The sequence below is a fragment of the Schistosoma haematobium genome, chromosome 3 (assembly GCF_000699445.3).
Source record: "Schistosoma haematobium chromosome 3, whole genome shotgun sequence".
In the NCBI taxonomy this organism is placed as follows: Eukaryota; Metazoa; Platyhelminthes; class Trematoda; order Strigeidida; family Schistosomatidae; genus Schistosoma; species Schistosoma haematobium.
In genome coordinates this window covers 16,804,834-16,825,738 of record NC_067198.1, presented here as the reverse complement: position 1 = coordinate 16,825,738, position 20,905 = coordinate 16,804,834, and the positions used below count along the sequence as shown (strand labels likewise).

The following is a 20,905-nucleotide window of genomic DNA, read 5'->3' as shown; positions in this document are numbered from 1 at the left end:
CCTATGTACGTGTTTACGCACATACATGCTAATTGATTAACGCAATGGGATGTGACAAAATTTTGATTGAACCGAATACTCAAGCATTGCATGTATTAACAGAAATTTCTATAGTTTGGCGTATCAAATTTTAAACAACGCTTATCTCATCAAAATATCCTCATTCTATATGAAAAGTATACTGTAGATATCAGAGACTGTATCATCCCAAAGATTTGCTTTTCTATTATGATTGGTTAATGAAAGTAAGTTTTGATTGGTTTATTCAGTTTTTCAAAATGAAAAAAATAATAATCTAAACAGTAATTTTCACGTTAAAAACTTGTAGGAATCTTTTCGAAAGTATCATATAATAATTATTCAAAGCAAATGTAATTGAAATTAAGGATAATACTTCAGTAAAACATGAATGATAGTTCACAGTATGATGAAATGTTCATAAACCAGACAATGGGTGTAGAGATTGAATCATCCAGTACAGTTATGACCCTGATTGTTGCTATCATTTACCCACTAATAATTATATTTAGCACAGTTGGTAACAGTATTGTTATATTAACTGTAACACGTAGTACTGCAATGAGAACAATAACCAATTTATTCATATCAAATTTAGCTGCATCTGATTTATTAATGAGTTTTGTAGCAGCACCCGTAACACCAATTGTATTTCATATGAAAAATTGGAAATTACCTACATTTCTTTGTAAATTATTACCTGTTACAATGGGTGTTAGTGTTTATGTTTCAACTCTTACCTCAACCGCTATAGCTGCTGACCGGTATTTAGTTATTGTACATCCATTTAGAACACGTATGTCACACAGTATATGTGGACTTATCATAGCTGGTGTATGGCTTATTTCTGTTCTCATATCATTACCATTGGGAATTTATACAAAAATTGGAATTGACCCAAGAAATAATGAACCATCCTGTATGGAATCATGGCCACATCCATTATCTAGACCAGTAAGTGAAAAATATTGAAATTTTTCAATTTATTATATTTTTCTGTAAATTTGATTGATTTAGTGTAGTGGATAAAAATATGAACAAAATGTTCATGTGTATTTATGTACCAAAATTGTGTATATTAGGTACCCAAATCAATAAGATAATTTTTCTCGTAACATACATTTTCTATAGTAACGTGGAACCATATATACTACTATTTAACCAGACAACTCACTATGAAAATAATCCAATAAAATTAATCATATTACCTATTTGTGTAAGAAAATCAAACCATTTGAAATGTTGACTGAATTCATTTGTATTCATGTTTTTTTTAACACAGTATGAAGTACACTGAACTACACACCATAGAAGTTTCAGAACATATAATTTATAATAATTTTAATGAATAAGATCATGAGTCAGTTGAAACTAGACCATCATGGAAAACCTGGAAGCACTGGACGGCCGTGTCGTCCCATTGTGGGACCCCTCAGCAGTGCTCATCCACGACCACGCCCCCTGCGAGATTCAAACCAACGACCTACTGCTCTCGCGCGCGAGCACTTAACCATTTATATTTGCCAAAATATATAACTCTTGACGTTAATAATATGTAGTAAACTGTAGATCATACAGGTATTTAAGTCAACACTTTAGTCTAATAATTTCACAGTGGTCCAATCAGACTAAATCTGTATTCACAAGTTGAAGTTAATTATTTATTGACTATTTTCATGTGTATAAAATCAGCTGCAAAATGTTCATCATGATTACTGCCACATATTGAGTATAACAATTACATATCTTTCTATAACTGTTATAGTAACAAAAAGAAAACTACGGTAGCTATGTTCAAGAAATAGTTGAAAGCTCACTAAACACCAGTTGGACTTTAAAGTTAATATTAACCTCTTTAAATACTTTAGAATGATAATAAATAATAAATTAGTAATAAAAAATTGATTGGTTTTTATATATCGCATCATCAATTCGGTCTTCTTGATTCTCATAATTTAATGATGAAATAAACAAGCACAGTTTCAACAAAATGATATGACCTTTCACGCTATTGGTTAAATTTAGGATATTAAAAGGAAACAGAACGGAAGTGAGAAATGATGTTTAATATAGTAATTAATAAAATGTTCCATTATCAAACTAAAGAAAGATCGTTAAATGATTTCATCTTAACACATAATTCAGGTTCTGAACTCTCTTTTTTATAAAAATAAATCCAATAAATTTGAGAAGACTTTGGATAGATTCTTTATTAGATATATAAAACGATTCAATATCTTGTACTTTGTATTTAGAAATAGTGGTACCTCATATATCTAGACAGAAACTTGGTCAAATTCTCTTTTCTGATATAACAATTTAACTAACTTAAACAGATACATATAGACTGAAAAGTATAGTTCGTAGTAATATGGAAAAGAGTAACCAACAACTTTTGATCGTTTTATTGAACATCAAGTCCTTCAAGTAATTTAGTTGTGGGATAGATTCTGAATATAGAGATTTTCAGTTTTGCCTTGGGTTGTTTTAACAATAACAATAACTCTAAAGTTCATAAGAATCAACATAGATTTTATTTCAGTGTGTTATTTGATTTCTCTTACTGAAGTTTGTCACTATTCACTCAAAATGCTGGGATTATGGAAATGAACTCGCTTATCAAAGCACAAATATAAAACAACGAATCACTGTGCATAATTGGTAATATATGTGATTCTATCTTTATGTATGAGTTTTGAGACTGAAATCACATTCATATTCTTTTGACATAATATTCCAATTCAAGCGAGTGGAAACTTTTGATGTCATTAGTGAAATGGATATAAGGTACTTTGTAAATATGTAGTATTGAAGTAGTTTGACTTTAACAAAATCATGGAATAAGACAAAGCATTCCGAGACAATAATCATTGATATCGTAGAAATTACCTTTTGTATATTTTTATTGTCTATTATAGAACCCTGAAATTCACCGTTCTCAACTTGGTGAAAAAATAATACCGATTTTAAACGTTCATACTATAGATAGTGTTTTTCTAAAGTCTAACTGATTTGGCCAAACTATTCAAAAGTATTTCATCCATGGTCTTTATTGAATTATACTGAATATATTATTTTTTTAACAGGGCCATAATAATCAGCAAAGCCGTTCGAAGAACTTTAATTCAATATAACTTCCCATCTTATAAATTTGAAAGTAAACCTTATTCTGTTTCATTATCTGATAAAAATAAGATGAGATACGTAAATAACGAATAATATTAATAACGGTGTTACATCTATTATCCTTTGTTTTTAAATAGTCTGAAAAACCAACATTCATTCCTGATGGTTAACAACTATTTGTGCGCAGTTAACATCAGTTGCCAACTGTTACCAGCGATAAGAGGTTTTCATAGTTTAACTTGAGAACTGATCTTAACCACTGAAAACCCGGAAGTACTGAACAACCACTTCTCCCGAGTATGGAACTCCTTAGTAGTGAGCACCCAAGACCCCTCACGCGGAAATCGAACCAAAAATGTGCACTCTAATGGGCAAACGTTTAACCTCTAGATCACTGGAGTTGAAGTCTAATTTCAACAATCCGCAATATTGCACGACTCTCATTCATTGGCTGTGTAAGATAAATGTCTTAAACGTGACACGGATTGAACTCCACTGATCTTGGGTTCTCATTAAAACCCCAAGAGTTGTAGACCGAAGCTAATATCCACTCCGCACAGTTTTTTTACATATTTGATTTATGGAGATTGTATCACTCTCCCAATTTCAATTGCGGAAACTGACTATGCCAGTAGTCTATGAAATACCTCGAGAAACGAATTTATCAGGATCCCAATACATAACCATCGTAAAATGAAAGGGGTATAAGGAATATTCCCATACAATCATTTATTGTATCATTTAATTGTACGTTAATATGCGAGCATATTCATTCATGGTTAGCTCGAAATCACAGAATTATTCTTTACATGCTGTACTTAAAATCTTTACAAATACTAATACATAATTGTTTAAACAATTTTTTCTTTGTTTTAACAAACGTTTTCTATTAAAATCAAACTTTAAAACCGAATTACATCCAACTAAAAAAACTTCGTTATTGATGAGAAACTTAACATATTTTTCACCCCTTAAATTTGCCTAGATGTTCAATTTTATATGACTGGCATCTGCTATATTTAAAATAAAATGTTTCTTTTAAAACCACAGAATCACTTAGTTATAAGATTTCGGTGAAAACCATTACTCTTAAAAAAAACACAGGGATTTCAAGAAGTAAAAAAAGTCCATGCGAACATATTGTAAATTTCAATAGTTCTAATCAATCCAAACAAAATTTTCACAAATTGATTCTCTATACAGTGTTAAACTATAGTAGCATATTTTACAAAACGAATTCACTACTCAAAACCCAAAGAAAAATACTAATCTACAAAATAAATTCATTACATTACTATATGTTCATATAGGCCATCAGAAACAAAATATGTTATCGATATAGGGTTGTGGAAAGTAGTAAGTTAAGCGTTCACGTGCGAGACTAAAGGCCTTGGGTTGGAATCCCGCGAGTGGGATCATGGATGCGCACTCTTGAGTAGTCTCACAATAAGACGAAGTGGCCTTCCGGTGCTTACAGGTTTCCAACGGTGGTCTAACATCAGTCGGTTCAGGATCTCAATCGAAAAAAGTTAATAATCTCCACAACCCCCATACTGGTATTTTAAATTCATTGGTTAATTATTCTGGATTTGTTTTCATTGTATATTTAAATATTTCAATGTTAACCAATGAGCTGTACATTTTTTGTGGACATCAAAACAAAATAGTAGCTGATTATAAGTAGATAATGCTAGACAATAACGAAGTATACTGTGAAATTTATTACTATTAGCTTTATTCAATATTATATTTTTGGTACAATATAGAATTCTTAGCACAAAGTATTTCAACAAGTTTCCGTTTCTTACTTCTTAGTCGATATTGACTATAAATATTGAGTGATTGCTAGTTAGAAGTTAGCAGTCTAGTCAGTCAATATCGAAATAATGTACATTCCTTGTTCTCCATATTACTAGCAACCACGATATCTTTGATTGGGCTTTTTGTAACTTGTACACTTTTCAGAAACGCACCTGAATAGGTTATGCGATTAATAACCATAATAATGTATTAAAATAAACAAAATTAGATAACTTATTGAAATATCTAGATTGTAGGAACAGGTAGCCTAGATGTTCAAGCAAGCCATCAAGTTAGATATATCATAATAATGAACTCATCCATAAAACAGCCTTCAATGTTCTAAATGATTATAGCATTTTTAATCACGTACTGATAAAATTTCGTATGACTTAATCAATAATATAAGTTTATCATTACTGATTAACATTAGAAAGTGAATTACGATAATGAGCTATACTCTGCATATGTTAAACCAGCGGCATGATGAATCATTTAATACAGTTGGACACTAATTTAATCAAAGACATCAATTCTAAAATTATTGATAATCCATGCACATTTACTGAATTCATCACTCAATAAAATAGTGATTGTTTCCTTAATATTCTTAAAAAATGGATTATAAAAATTGTGGTTAGAGGTCATTCAAAATGAAGTAACATCATTTTGCGAACTTATGCAATTTTTAAATGCTAATTTCTATATAAGTTATCTAAAAGCATAGTTTTTAGTTGAAACATTTGAAAGTTATAAGTTTGACTGTGTTAAATGTGAACTTAAGTATGGAGTCGTAAAGCAAGATATAGAGATTATTCTGCAATCCCTGGTTTTCAATAAGTATTTAGATGATAATTCTATCGCTCACATGTCCGTTTTGTTTATCTGTTTAACAATGAAATAACTACAACATGATTTTTTAAAGTCTTGATATAATGTTTACAGTTGCTAATGAATCAACATTTAATTGTCATCAAAATAATCTTCTATGCACCATATTTGAATGCTTTGTATTTATTATTTTACTACAATTTGAATAGTTTGATTTGACCAGTCAATCAAAAGTATAATTAACCTCAATTTTATTTTCTAGATATTGACTTTTCGAATAACTCATCTCTTTGAAATAATATGTGATCTGTAGATGTTTTACTTAATTCGGTACTGTTGTGCTGTGGGTTACTTATATCCACATAAGTAGTATATAACGTTGGTCAGGCATAGAAAGTGTTTCAGTAGAAGGTCGATGAGGAAAGAACGGGAACGGAACGCGATTGGTATGAAAATGCATAAACAATGAAATCTGAGACGATGGATCGATATTTTGCAAATTAACGAGGTACTATATGGTTCTCAGATTTTAGTGAGATGCTGTGTAATTTCGTGTCAAATACATTCGATTGTCTCCACTCGTGTTTTTGTTCACTACATTGTCATTATAAAATCATTCACGCAATCACCCACTAAATACAACCAAATCTTCTAGTATTTTATCTTTGAGATATCAACATGCCTATGTACTAAAATAACAGAAAAAAATCCAATAATTTCCATACATTCTTTATTACAATCTTACATTTTAGTAAACAAACAATAATCATGCTCATTTTCAGATTCATGCTAGTGATCAATCTTGTCACATTTGTATACAGGAACTAGCTAATGAAAATACCCTTATTAAATTTAATAGTAATATATAAATTTCACTGATTGAAATCATGAGTCAATTGAAGCTAGACCACCATGGAAAACCTAGAAGCACTGGACGTTCGTTTCGTCCTAGTATGGGACTCCTCAGCAGTAAGCATCCATGATTCCGCCCCCCCTCTGCGAGATTCAAACCCAGGACCTATCGGTCTAGTGCCAGGTGCTTAATTCATGATTTCAATCAGTGAAATTTCCAAAATCTCCACAAAACCCCTTCTGATAATATATGAATGTAACCACAATGATTATGAATAAAATATAAACAAGCTTATTGATCGATGTTATGAATACTTAATTCAACAGACCTTACGAATAGCTTTTTATGTTTGCAAAGGTGTTATTTTGAGTTGTTATTAGTAAACTAATGATATAACTAAAATAATTTAATATTTGAAATTATTAATCATTATTACTATCTAATAAACAATCAGTGTATGTGAACTAGAAAAACCCTTTCTTTCATGCATACCACACTGATAATATTTTAGTAAAAATTTCTCCATTTCATACTTCATTACATTTATTCCTATTTATTGATGAAGTAATAACAGATTTCAAATGTAATTAACTTTCCTATAAACAAACAAACAAGAGCATACTCATCAGTAGATGATAATAATAATGAAAATTTGTGTAAATCCTAATCTCGAACGAACATAACTGAAATATGTCCTATTGAAATATATGACAAAAAAACAGCTTGGATGACGAACGTGAAATAATAGTCTAGGATAATTAGCTTCAATTATGTATTATATATATATATATATATGATATTACCATATTCTCCCTTTTTTAAGAAAAAAATTAAATGGGACCATTTTATGTCTAACAAAAGTTTTTAGGTTTCAGCGATAAATCGGAAACAAAATCATTCCATAAAATAAACTAAAACATACATCATATGATATAATTATACTAATGTTTCTATTAGTCTAATTATTTGAGTTTGTTTTTTAATCCTAAATGAAAATATGATTAACGTTATAAATCTTTTAACTATATAAAACATATGAACAGTAGGTTATCAACAATATTCATTTTTGCGCCAAGCGCTTAACCAGCTAGACCATTGAGCCGGCATCCAATGGTGTTAATGTCTTATTACAACCGATCCACGAAATAGCACCACCGTACACCATTGTCTTCAGTGAGTTACTATCCATGGTGGTCTAGCTTCAATTGACTCATGAATTCAACAAGTGAAATTTCTAAGATCTCCACAAACATCTGATAATAATCATCCGCTCACTAGTGACTGACTTCAGGAGACACTCCTGGAGTTCTAATGAGAAGCCGTTGCCAGTGGAGTCCAACCAAGTCTGTTGTGAGATGGGAACTCACTGAAGACAATGGTGTACGGTGGTGCAAAGTCATGGATTGATTGAAGTTAGACAATAATACCACTGGATGCCGGCTCAGTGGTCTAGTTGGTTAAGCGCTTGGCGAGGGACTGACTTGTCCTGGGTTCGAATCTCGTGGGGGTGCGGGATCGTGGATGTGCCCTGCTGAGGAGTCCCATACTTGGACGAAACGGCCGTCCAGTGGTTCCAGCTTTTCGATGGTGGTCTAGCTTCAATTGACTCATGATTGAAATCTGTGAAATTTCTAAAACTGAACAATTCTTCTGATAATATTCATTTTATTTGTAATAAATTTCACATTTCATTATTTCATATACGATTAAGCATTTCAGTCTACATTGCAAACAGGATGTTAGAAAATGTTATTCATAGTTATTCTTACAGAGATGTTACTCCATGAAAACACTTTTAAAACCAGTGGTAAACATAGGACTTTGGAAATTAAATCTTTTCATTAGTATAAAAGATCTGTGGATGAATTTAAACTGGAAAGGAAGATTAGTAGATAACTGTTGAATTGTTGGAAGGCAATTCATTCGTTAGAAGGCACGAAAGTTTTAATTTTGACCCCCGATGAGTCATTAGTGTATGATAAATTGTATTAAAATAAAAAGTACAGGAAAATGACATTGTTTTCAGTTAGATATTCATCTAGTTTCACCTTATTATATGAAAATATCAGACCAATCAAGTTAACTTATGAGTTGGAGATCAAAACGAAATCAGTTGTACAACTAAGCATAATAGGTGAAAAGTACAAATTGATAGTAAATAGACAGGTTTGCTAGTGTGGTTAAGATAGTTCAATAAGTCAACATAACAAATAGGCCAAACTTGGATAAATAGAATTGGAAATAATAAGTAGAAAAAAATTACTAAGGTTGTGTTATGAAAAATGTACAAACAATCATATAGTATAGGATATAAATCTGAAGAGGAAAAACCAAATGTCGATCTAATTGAGAACAATATTATTTGCCTATATTTATTGTTCTGACTTACGCAATGGTAATCTTTAAAATTTTAATACGTAGTAGTCACCTTCAAGAATAAAACATCCATCCAGTACTTCATAGATCTTCGTGGTTATTTAATTGAGATGCGTAATTAATCGTCAAGTTATGTCATGGATAATTTCTTCCTTTTTTTCTCAAAATATTCAGAGTCTACCGAACAGTTGTCATAGTCCCATAATACTTTTATGCATGATAATACAATAAATAAATATCTCCCTTAGTAGTTGTTGACAATAAATACGTTCTGTTACATCTAAATACAGGCATTATTTGAAAGGAAAGAAAATTATGCAGTGTTGAAACACCAGTTTAAAATAACTGGCATAACATTTTTAGGTAAATATGTTGTATGTTTAAAACTATTATAACCTAGGAGTGTATATATGCGTATGTCATTAGTGACCGTGCGTTCCGAGACAATTTCATTCTGCGTTTAAATAAAATGATTTTCAAAATGACAACAATATTATTCGTTTCCATAGCTATTATGCATGATACATTTTTGTATACCAATACTAGTTAAAAACACACTCAACTGACTATTTCATACATCAAACAATTTTTTTATGTAGTGATGTCTCAAGTAAGAATTCAGCGCTTATCTCATTCTCCTTCATTGAACTACATATTATAAACTCTCAATCCTTTTGATGTAGCGATTCAGCTTTTCTCTTTGATTGTTATTAATTACACAATTTCAACCATTCTATGCAAGTAGTCAATGGTAACTGATTAGAAATTCTTTACAATAAAGATAAATCAAATAACTATCTTATCTCCCAGGTAGAGTTGAATAAAATTAGATAAATTTCACGCCTAATCTGACATGTAATATGTCTTGTATTCTTATTATCATTAATGCAACGCTTCTATCTTTTATGTATTGGTTTTGCTGACAGTTATGCACAGTTGGAGTAATATTACACTTCCCCCTCTTCTGTGTAGGTATCCTGAAGGCTCAAAAATTATAAATAACTGTAGAAATAAACTGCAGAAACTCAGTAACGTTGTATTTAAAAATATATGTTTACTGAAAGTAATAAGTCAGTCAACTAATTTAAGAACTCTAATCTAAATGGCCAACAACATGGATGACGTTATCCTCCAATAAAATGAGGATTCGTGACATAATTATTCAAGAAATCAAGATTATAATCAATTGGGTGCAGGTTCAAACCAGTCTCTACTTATTTCTGACTACATTGTCTATTATTATCACTATTCCTTGATGAAATTGTAGCTGAGATCTAAATAAGTAGATGTATGCCGAAAGATCAAAAAACAAACAAAAACAAAATCAATACCAAACTCCATAAAAATTTATTGTACTTGTTAGCTGATGTTAATACATGATTCCATAATTATTTTCAAATTGAAGAAATAATTTGATGATATATTCAAACATTCGTTCAATAACAAATGAGTACATGGTTCCAGCTATTTGACATTTCAATACATTCTGCATCAAATAATTACTACTTCATCATTGATAACATACTTTGTATTACCAATAATGAAAAACTAAGTTAAATTACGGCATTATAGTATTTAATTTTATAAACATTTTTGTTAAATTTACAAACATTTCATAACACACACTACAGTTAATCAACAAGTATGCTATCTATAAAAATTGATGTTATGTAAACAGAGAATACAAGAAGTCATGACAAGCCTAGGATAATATCATAACTGTCATAGTCTTTAACCTTTTCAAAATAACTGAATGATGAAAAGATCAATATGGAAAAATGCACACAAAAAATGGATGATAAGAAATATCACGAGAAAATAGATAAATAAATGTGGAGCGAGATGGTTTTCAAAATTAGAGAAAAGGAAGGACAGATATGAAGTTAAGTCATTATCATTGCTTTTGAACCACTCTATACCATACGCATAACTAGAGATGCCTAATATTTTGAGAATATCAAAAGCGAAACCAAGATTACTTCACACAGTTCAGATCAACAGTTTCAAGGAGGATGTGAAGAGAGAAGTAAAGAGGCCATAACAAACAACGGAAACTATTTTTGGGAGCGTTATTCCACTTAATTAAAAGCTCGTAAAGTACTAACATTTAGTTTAGTCCCTGGTTTATACTCTAAACTATAGGCTTTCATTTGATTTATGATTCACTGCCATACCTTTTTCTGTTCCAAAGCTACTGTAATTTAAACGTAATACTAAATACTCTATTTTTCTACCCCAATGCCTAGTTTTGAACATAATTGTATTTTTTGAATTCTTTATGCATTGTGGTCATGCTAGTCATCTACTTATTCATGTGTCTTTTTACGCTAATCTGAGACGAAATTGGGAATCGCAATCGATAAATCGAGTTCCAGTCAACTCGTCTTCTATCTCTCAATCATCAACCAATCAAATGAAAAAATAGTTTTCGTCCCCCTACCCAAGGCAGTTAGTTTTAATTCGGGCTCCCACACTTCTAGCCTCAAGGTTAAACCAGTCAGCCTATCGTTCATGAACTTAACATAGATCGATACAAGTTAGCTTCTGTAGACAGATCGTAGACGTAGAATGATGCAACAGAACTTTTTTATTAGTATTGCACTCCTAAGTAGTGCACATCCACGATCCCGCACTTGAGACTCCAACCTAGGACGTCCGATCTCGCACGCGAACGCTTAACGCTTAAACACTGATCCGATATCCAACTTTGTTAACGTCTAACTTCAAACGATTCTAAATACTAGAAACTTTTTAAATAAATATAACCAAAATGTCTAAAACTGGATCCTTCAATCTGGTATATCCTTTGTTAAACAGTCAACACAATTTTAAGCTGGATGAATTTCTTAAGTTTGGATTGACACTACATATTTTATTCATTATTTTTAAAATATTTATTCATAACTTAAATAAGTTCTTATAAATGCTACATTTAATTTGTTCAGCAGATGCACTAGCCAATTTTTAATCAAAAATAAACAAACAGTGTTTTAAAGAAACAATTTTAACCTTTATCGATGAGGCATATTGTTAACCTCACTAAATCAGTCCGTTGGTAATAAGGTTAAATAAACAGTAACTAATTTATTCGAAACAAAGTTACTCTTTACTTTTAACGTTCAATCAGAATCTCAATGCATAATAATTAACATCTTTCAAACGAACTAAATATCTATCTTCCCATATTACGGAACTGTAAAACTATCATAAAATTGGATGTTATATGATCGATTTCATAATGTTTACATTGTTATAGTCATTTTTCAACCACATAAGCTTGACTGAAAAGAGTAAAACTGTTGTCTTAGTTTTCCATATCCATCTTATCACAGAGAAAATGTAACACTGCTATAAACAGGTGAATATTTGATCATATTTACTTAAAATGGACTTATTAGGAAATACACTAGCTTGATTTCACTTGAATCTGTCAAATAAAAATTTTTAAACTCATCAAATAATTCAGTTAATTTCATACACATAGTTCCATTTATTATCTTAAATAGAGCAAGAACAAACATTGGTGTAGAATAATATGAATTCATTTTATTTCGTTAGGTTCTCATCAGCTGCTTACAACCTAAATTATTTAAAATTCAACATTATTACAGATATTGACATATTTTTACATAAGAGTGTGATTAAGGATGAATACATGTGTATCATGATGTAACGTTTAAAACCAGATTTATGTATACCAAAAGAGACAGTAATAAATCTTTCTTTACCCTGGTAACAATAACCCCTTTTATTCATTTATTTCTCTATTTATTTATTGCGTCATTACTCCAACTCTTTTAAATTACATCATACATAACTGACTGATTTCAATTCATATTTTCTTTATTACCATTAATCTAGTTTCATGAGTTCTAATCACTATTTCAATGTTCCGGAACTTCCCCTCTCAAACTTTATTTATTCGAGAAAAAATTTTATGACCTCATTAACTCTATCGGAATCTTCGCTACACCATGATACATTTATTCATTCTTAATTACCCTCTCATGTATAAATATGTCAATATCTGTAATAATGTTGATTTTCAAATAATTTAGGTTGTAAGCAGCTGATGAGAACCTAACGAAATAAAATGAATTCATATTATTCTTCACCAATCCAGTTAATGTTAATAATGTGTGTTTAAATACCATTGACATCATTATTTGAAATCAAATAATCCCTAATAAACACATGATAACTTACAACCCAACCGTAATTGACAATCATTTGAAAATTCCTAGCCACTTTTATACCAATCGTCCATTTAATTCCGTTTGTTATACTGTCTTGCATTATTTTTAGGTTAGCAACTATATACGATAACCATATATATATGATGGTCACTGCTATCAATCGAACAGTCCAAGCTAAATAAAAAGATGTTTTGAAACTGTTTTTATTAGAAAAAAACAACCCGAGAACTTTGTGGTACAACACAATAATTTACAACATTACCATCTCCCTCAAAACTAATAGGTCACAATATAAACAGCCATTTAATGAATTTTCTAAGGACCCTAAAATACACATAACTTTAAAATATGTATTCAGTAAATCTTATTTATCATTACAATTCAATATACAATTGGACCTTTTTAATGATAAATTAAATAACATGATTCATATATAAATTGACTCATTCATTCTTTAACCATACATCTTTACCATTATATACATAACTATTTAAAACATTATGGTTATATCATAAAAACAATTCGTTTATATTCAGTCTAATAAGATTTCATCAATGTTAAATATCATAGTAAAGTTTATTTTAATAGTTTCAACTTAGTATAAAAGCTTGCATGATGATAATTATTAAAGTGTATAAATTTTAGATATAAATCATTGATAGAGAATAAATATTGTTCATGCCTATAAACATATGTTTATATATATATACATATATATTTACCATCTCTCCAACTTATGACTATTCTAGTACAATTTGTTGATAGATGTCAACATTTACATTTAATATAGCAGCTGAATAAATAATATCGCTCTCGTCTAATGATGATATCTATAAATAAAAATGAATGTTACATAATACAAATGATTATACATTTATAATATTATTTGAATCTTATAATGATGCAACTGATTAGTAGAATTTCCGAATATAATCAGTTTATCATTAAAACAAATGACAAAATTTTTTTGTATAAAAAGTTAATAGTAAGAAATAAGAAAATGTTTCGTCACTATATAATTCCTCAGTTATATGTATATTATTTTATAGATTGAGGCTTGGATAAAATATTCATAGATTGTAAATCATAGCTTATCAATAATGAACTCTTAAGTGAATTATAGTCAGATTGTAGCTATATGTTACAGTTATACAACTCGTCAACGAGTTATTGTCTCAACAAAGAATGATTAAATGTAATCTTGAATTGCAATATATTGAAAGTACAAACCTTCTTCAATTAAACACGATTGATAGATAGATTAGAATAATCAATTAGATAGATTGAGAAAAATTCAATGTATTTATCATCATTTATATAAAGAAAACAAGAGTTAATTATAATCAGAAGGGGTTTTGTGGGGATTGTAGTAATTTCAACAGTTGAGATCATGAGTCAATTGAAACTAGACCACCATGGAAAACCTGGAAGCACTGGACGGCCGTTTCGTCCTATTGTGGAACTCCTCAGCATCTTAAAATCTTTCAGGTTGGCTAACAAACATAGCTAACCGGTATAAGAGAGATTTTTAACTGTTCCCATCAAATTATTAAACAAGTTGTAATAGAAAACATTAAACGTAATCAGATATAAACAGATATTATAGACATTAGGCTGAAATAAAATTTTACAGGATTATTTACAGAACTATTTCCTTTAAAGTATCATAACCAATGATAGGTAGTAAACTAAACGTTCGCTATGAAAAATAGTTTAATAAAAGTTAATCAATATATGTTTGTTATGCTTTTCCCTTGATAATTGAAATCCCACCCCCAAATATGTGATTCAAAAACATTCTTTTCACTTTTATAATCTAATCTTCATAGAAAACATGAATCATTCAATGCATCAAACATAAGTAAAAAGGATATTGCTCTACTATTTTCAATGTTGTTTATATGACAACGATTTATATGATGTTAAATTTATTATTAAACAAAATAAGTCACATTATTCTTATCATCATATGTCATTTTCAGTTTTCCTAAACAAAATTCTCTACTCAAATTTGTAAATAAAACTAAGAAAAGGGAATATTTTGTTTATTTCCTATTATAAAAGTAAAAATATGATAGCTAGAAACTATGGAACAAACAAAAATCGATGATGAATAGTTTTAGAGTATTGAAGGTTACTGAATGAGTTTTTTTCCTAGAATCATGAAAATTGTGGTACATTTAACGAATTTGTAAACAAAACTTGTACCTATTTATACTTAGTACGATAGTAGGTATATGTCAAAATCAAATAGGTCTAGTTAATGATATATATATATACGTGATATTTACGATATGTCTAATCAACCAATCTGTTATTCGTAAAATAATTGTTAAACTATATTAATTCAGACTAAGTGATGTTGAATATGACTGGTAATGAGCATTTACCCAAACTTATATAGTCTATAATTACACGTTCAGTTTTCATTATATTTTAATTCTTCTATAGATAACAAACTTTTACCATAATATAACAGTCTTTTACTGATGAATTACGATACGGTATATTATTCAACTACATAAACATTCCTTATAAGCAGAGATGAATGATGATTAACAGTGGAATACAGTACGCGTATTTCGTCCTATTTGGAATTTATCAACTGTTTGTACCCACATTTTAGAGTTGATGTTCACTCCAAGGATTAAAACGATATCGAATCCAATCCGTATAGAATGTACATTTATCGATAATTACAGTCTTTAACATCATTCAGAAGATTCAAACAACCAATACAAAATTAATTTTTTAAAAACCCACTTCATCTTTCTTAAAATTATCAGTATGCGGGTTGTGGAGATTGTTTTAAGTTTTTGGTTGAGATCATGAATTAATTGATGTTAGACCACTGTTGGAAACCTGGAAGCACTGGACGGCCGTTTCGTCCTAGTATGGGACTCCTCAGCAGTGCGCGTCCAGTGGAGCTAATCCGTGTCGGGTAGAGACAGGTATCTACCTCAGTACAATGGAAGGTGGTCGCGCAATTCCGTGGATTGGTTTATGTTAGACACTGACACCACTGGATGCCGGCTCAGTGGTCTAATGGTTAAGTGCTCAGGCGCGAAGCCAGTAGGTCCTGGGTTCGAATCCCGCGGGTTGCGGGGTCGTGGATGCGCACTGCTGAGGAGTCCCATACTAGGACGAAACGGCCGTCCAGTGCTTCCAGGTTTCCAACGGTGGTCTAACATCAAATAATTCATGATCTCAACCAAAAAATTTCTTAAAATTAACTATGGACCGAAACCTTGATAATAAACTAATCTATAGACCCATATAAATAATGTGTGAAAATCTTATATTATTAAAATTTCACAATTCCATAAATTTTATTAATATATATAAATGATTGGTCTAAAATTCTATCCTAAATTTGGACATTTTTTGTTTCTGGGAAACATTGGTTAATCTACTATACTATAATTTAGAAGAAAAAAAAGCATACACCTTTCACTTGACAAGTGATTAAAAACAAAACCTATTCTTTTCTTGATGGTAATCCATAAACAATTGCCATGTGCCTAAAATTCATAGATTATAAATGTTAACTGAATAAATAATTAGATTTGCTTTTGATTTTTGTGGTATGAACAAAATAATGTTTAAGATTTATTGCCTTTATTTTTGTCGTTGTTGTTGTTGTTTTTCTTTTCCTTTTTTAACTTATCTATCAAAACGTTTGACGCAATATATTTGATTTATACAAATTTCATAATCATTTATCTAGACAGGTACAGTTGTATTTCAAGCTTAGATGTTTTAAAACTTGGGGAAAAATTTTTTTCATTTCAGTTTTATTCCCTATAATTTTTTTTACTTGGTTACTAATATCAGACTATAAAATTAAATTATAATCCTTGAAAGTTATGTTACTAGGTCAAAAGAATCCATATAAATAGTTCAAAGTTTTAGGTTTTATTATATCATATTCTCAATTTGGTTGTTGTTCCGTTATTGTACTTTTAAAAAAGAACTCGAAATATAAATCTGTGTTCATTATAATTCTTAAACTCCATCAATATTGGAATAGCTAATTGTATTTAATACTATTCTATGTGGACAGTAATAATGGATTTTAATAGTTGAAATCATGAGCCCATTGAAGTTAGACCACCAATAGACTCATGATCTCAACTAAACCCCTTCTGATAACATTGAATTAATAATGTAGTTTTATTTTATTAGTATATGCATAAACGTGAAAAGATTTGATGTTAGATTTTTAACTTGTTTACATTCAATCGGCAATTGACTCATGATTTCAAAAAGTGAAATTTCTAAAAATCTCCACAAAACCCATACGGATAATAATAATCACCTGCTCACTAGTGACTGGCTTCACGAGATACTCCCGTAGTTCTAGTGAGAAGCCGCTGCCAGTGGAGTCCAACCAAGTCTGTTGTGAGATGGGAACTCACTGAAGACAATGGTGTACGGTGGTGCAACGTCGTGGATTGATTGAAGTTAGACATTAACACCGTTCGATGCCGGCTCAGTGGTCTAGTTGGCTAAGCGCTTGACGCGAGACTGATAGGTCCTGGGTTCGAATCTCGTGGGGGTGCAGGATCGTGGATGTGCACTGCTAAGGGGCCCCATACTTGGACGAAACGGCCGTCCAGTGGCTCCAGCTATTCGATGGTGGTCTAGCTTCAATTGACTCATCATTTCAACCAGTGAAATAAGAAATAACTTGAAATAACTATTTCTACAGATTTTCAATGTTATATACTGTAGCAGTCAAAATCGTCGATTAAGTCAATTTAAGTAATCAGTATAGGGTTGTAGATATTGTTGAGTTTTGATTGATATCATGAATGGATCATTGCTAGACACCATTGAAAACCTGAAAGAACTGGACGGTCATTTCATCCTAGTATGGAATTCCTCAACAGTTCTCATCCACTATCCCGCATGAGGGATTCAAAACTAAGACACCTGGTCTCGCATGTGAATGCTTAACCTTAGAGCACTGAGCTAACCGACATCCAGCGATGTTAATGTTTAGTTTCAACCAATCCACGATATTGTGCGACCGTCCGCCATTGTCTTCAGTGAGTAACTGACTCATATCAGACAGAGATGAACTCAACAGGTCACGACTTCTTACTAGAACTCCACTAAATCTAACTTGAAACTAGTCACTAGTGAAATGGTTGTGGAGATTGTTTAGTTTGGATAGAGATCAACTTGTACTGTCACTGATCTGAGTACCCAAACTCAACTGAAAGAACAACATTATCATTAAAGATTAGGCTATATGACATTCTCTGCTATTCGCTAGATGACTAATTTCAAAAGCTTTCTCTTGTTGAATATTTAGTTTTGCAGACAGAGACGATTTTATTGCGATTTCATAATTTATAAAAAATCAAGTCAACTTATTTTTACACGCAAAAGAATAAGTATGTGAACAGTCAACAGAAGGAATTGAATATATAGAAAATACAATGTAACTTAAGGTTTATTCAAATACGATATGAAAAAAATATTCCCATTATTCACTTGAAATTAAATATTGTATACATAAAAAGTAATTTACTACTTACTAAATGATTCTGAATGTTTAAATGAAGATGAAACTGGAAATGTATAATGAAATAGTAGACAAATCATTATTTCAAAGATAGATAACTTATAGACCTTGTAATTCATCTCCTTGAATAATATTTAACCTTGTAAGCAGTTCATGTATGTTATACGAAGAGAAATGTCATTAAAGGTGTTTATGTAGATTAGATCAATTTGCCGCCTATATATTCGTCATGGATTGACACTAGTTTGGATACTATTCAAAAGCAATGAGCACTAAACATCCCATTCGTTCATTTTTATAAGACCAGCCAGTGGTACAGACCTGCGGAAGATACTCTCTGATTCATGATGGTTACAACCCAAACACTAAATTACTTCCCACAAATCTCTTAACAAAACTATAGTCTTGTCCTCACTAATCATGATATTTGATGTTCACTTTTGAAACCATATAAGAAGAAAGACATTCATCGCCGACTGCATTATTCTATTTATTTGGTCCAAACTTATCGTACTTACAGCTAGACTACAATGTTATAGATTCCATATCTCATGCCAAGAAGAAACTACTATTCAATGATCTCTGGATTATAGTGGTACATAATGATCACTAAATTTATTACTCTTATTACAAAAAAATAATTCTTTAAAATATTAGCTTATGTATATCATTTGTAATAAAACTAACAAAAGCTTGCTGAGAATTAGGACTATCACATTAAATAATTGTTTAGTTTAATCCTATTCATAAAATTATGCCAACAGATAAGACTAAAGGATACTATAATTGCTGGCGATTAATGGATGATAAGATAATAACTTTAAAATTACTTAATCCATAAACCACTAATTTAACTCTAATAATTTCGCTTTAGAGAAAGAGTTTAAGTGTAGAATTTTTTGAAATATCTAATTTTACATTATAATGCATTTAAACAGTTGATTTCAAAAAGAAAATTAAATTGTTCCCTTACAGTTTTATAGACCTCCTCAAATATATAAACTTTAAACTACTATAAACAGCTTAGAGAATATTTTGAAGAGGCACTATATTTCAGTCATCATATTCATTTGACATGAATGAATCAATGTTAGACATCATTGAAAACCTGAAAGTACTGGACAGTCATTTCGTCCTAGTATGGAATTTCTCTACAATGTGTATCCACGATCCCGCCTGAGGGATTCAAAACCAAGACACCCAGTCTCGAATGTAAATGCTTAACCTTTAGACCACTGAGCTTGTATTTTAATTTGCCGATAAAACACATGAACTTTCTCAGAGAATAAGTGGTATATTTAAAGCATGCAGCATAATATAAACATTATGACTAAGTAGAATTATGTTTAAATTTAAATAATTTATCATTATCAATTTGTATCCATAACGAAATCATTATAAATCAATGGTTTTAATAAAATAATACCCCACAGTATTTAGTTAACTAGTTGGATAAGCTTCTTTATATAAAAAGTGACAAAACCGAAACTTATTACATTTTCATAAATCTACATCATTTACAAATAATTGAGTTACAATACATCGTTTCACAATATATCAGAGGTTTTTGTCAAACCCAGGATCCTCGGTCTTTAACGCAAACGCTTAAGCTTCGAAACGCTGAATCACGATCCATTGGGTTACAATTTTGCTGAAATTGCGTACTCCGGTCTGGGTGGCATAATACTGAATCTTTCATTATATTTTTAGACAACATCATCACTATAGACTTCACATACAACGAGTTATTCAAATTTATCCACATATGACTAGAACCTTGTTCTGTTGAAACTTAACTTCGATTGATTTTTTTCTGACGTTATATGTGAATCGCTTCATTGTTAGTATAATCCTTAAATCTGGTCATTTTCAATATTTATCTAAACAAATTAATGCAAATCTTATTTTAATCACCAATCAACATGTGTTCTACCTCTAAATTCTTTATCATTTATAAATCAACTGTGATTAAGAATTGTCATGATAATTATACAAAATAAATTGTTCAGAATTAAATAGAAATGTAGGTTTATAACAAGATGTCATAGACGCATGTTGGCATGTTACTTTCAAAAAATACAAAAAAAATAGAAACTACTAATTCCATCAAAATTTATCATGATAACATTCTTTTTTGGACAAAATACTTTTCTAATCTCGTTTTATTTAAAA

The 20,905-nt window shown here is 30.4% G+C and overlaps 1 protein-coding gene across 1 annotated transcript in view; it reads left to right on the top strand.

The window, feature by feature from the left end:
- Positions 1 to 361: 361 nt before the first annotated feature.
- The window catches only part of MS3_00005126 (uncharacterized protein), a gene marked incomplete at its 3' end in the record, with an annotated part of 47,169 nt that continues 26,625 nt past the window's right edge, over positions 362 to 20,905 (top strand). The window contains exon 1 of the mRNA XM_035731672.2: positions 362 to 972. Within this exon, the coding sequence (XP_035585787.1) occupies positions 406 to 972 (567 nt within the window). The 5' untranslated portion in view covers positions 362 to 405. The remainder of the gene's footprint in view (positions 973 to 20,905) is intronic.